The 1,523-nt window shown below is 52.9% G+C and overlaps 1 protein-coding gene across 1 annotated transcript; it reads right to left on the reverse strand.

Annotated features, from left to right (window-relative positions):
• Positions 1-22: 22 nt before the first annotated feature.
• VDBG_06005 (conserved hypothetical protein) lies at positions 23-605 on the reverse strand (the record flags this gene model as incomplete). Its single annotated transcript, XM_003003517.1, has 3 exons — positions 23-130; positions 198-310; positions 371-605. The coding sequence occupies 3 exons, from the start codon at positions 603-605 to the stop codon at positions 23-25; spliced, it is 456 nt and encodes a 151-aa protein (XP_003003563.1).
• Between the last annotated feature and the right edge of the window lie 918 nt (positions 606-1,523).

The following is a 1,523-nucleotide window of genomic DNA, read 5'->3' on the forward strand; positions in this document are numbered from 1 at the left end:
GTGGACTGGTAGCGCAACATGATCAGTCGCCACACCCAGAAATGCCGATGACAGCACGATAGTTCCAATACACACTCACCAAGCATGTTGCCCTTCTTGTCTTGTCTTCCTTGCTCGTTGGCAATGTAGACTTGGATACCCAGGTACAAAAGCGTCAAGTCCTCAACACAATATTTTCTGGGATGCAGGCCACGGACCACTGCAAATCCTCGACCAGAAATCACGTCCTGGGAAACCTGGCACAGCGTGTCGCCGAGAACAGGTAGCTTGAAGGTGTCACGGGTCACATTGCCGCCATCTTGGCCGGAGTCTGAGAGCAAGGTTAGCACTCCTGCGCGGTGTGAGTCTTCGAGGGGGGGAAGGGACGTACTCTTGAACGTTTCCAAAGCATTCTCTAATTCCTTGATGTTGGCAGCCGACAGGTTGACAATGTATTTGTGTGGATCAAGACTGAAATCCTGGCCAGTCCACGAGGACTCAGTGTTCAGGACCGCTGGAAAGCCGCCTGGAAGGCCGAGCATATCAGCAGCGGGTCCGTTACAGCCATGGTCTTTGAATTCCATCTGAGAATACCCAAGGGCAGGCCCGGCTATTTTGAAAGACATGGTTGCGGCTGTAGCCGTGCGTTGTCAGTAGACGTGGATGATGGGAGACGTATTTTGGGGCTTTGCACCTGTGACGGATGACGGCTGTGCGTGTGCTGAAGGAAAGAGCACAGAAAATACAGAGAGTAACAGTGAAGAGGGAGAGAATGCTCTTGAAAACGATCGTGGGCTCTAACAAGATCGTACAAGGATGTCCAGCTGCTGAGAGGCAAAAGCTGATGTTTCTGATGAAGTATGATGATGAATAATGGAGAGGGATTGAAATAAGTTGATGGGAGGAAGAAGTCGGCCGCCAGAAGTACTCAATGCAACGTAGCAGCTCGGCAGTCATGAACAGAGGCTGGGTATGGTCTTTCTATAAGAGGTCAGGGTCTCATATCGAAGCAAGAGGACACGAGCAAGGCAAGGGACGACAGGCAGGCAGGTGCGGAAAGGAAGATGAAGGACGTAGCTTCTTTCAGAAGCAAGGACGACTTCACTCGTACCCCTGGGGTGATTAGAAGGAACCGCTCACGAGAGGCTTGAGTAGAACTCGGTCGCAGCGGTCCGGGTTTTCCTGCCTTTATAGATCACAGCGTTCCTTTTATGTTTCACAGCTCTCGGCTCTCGAGCTGGCGATGGATGGCGGCGTGCGGCATCATGGCGGTGGGTTTGGCCCCGACATGGATAATTGTGTACAAGGGGGAGGATGATATAGATGTGCAGATAGGAGGCGGAGAGGGTGTATAAATGCGAGGCAGGGCAAGGCAGGGAAGCGACTCTTCAAGGAGGACGTCCAAGACGACCCGGGCGGGACACAGGGTACCAGAACCTCTGCCTCTGCCCGGCCCAGAAAAGGCGTTTTCGAGGTTCAAATTTGGACATGGACGAGGGCAGGAGGTGAGAACTCTGACTTCCGGTCCAGTCAGTTGGGTCATG

This window comes from Verticillium alfalfae, genomic scaffold, assembly GCF_000150825.1.
Source record: "Verticillium alfalfae VaMs.102 supercont1.7 genomic scaffold, whole genome shotgun sequence".
Lineage (NCBI taxonomy): Eukaryota > Fungi > Ascomycota > Sordariomycetes > Glomerellales > Plectosphaerellaceae > Verticillium > Verticillium alfalfae.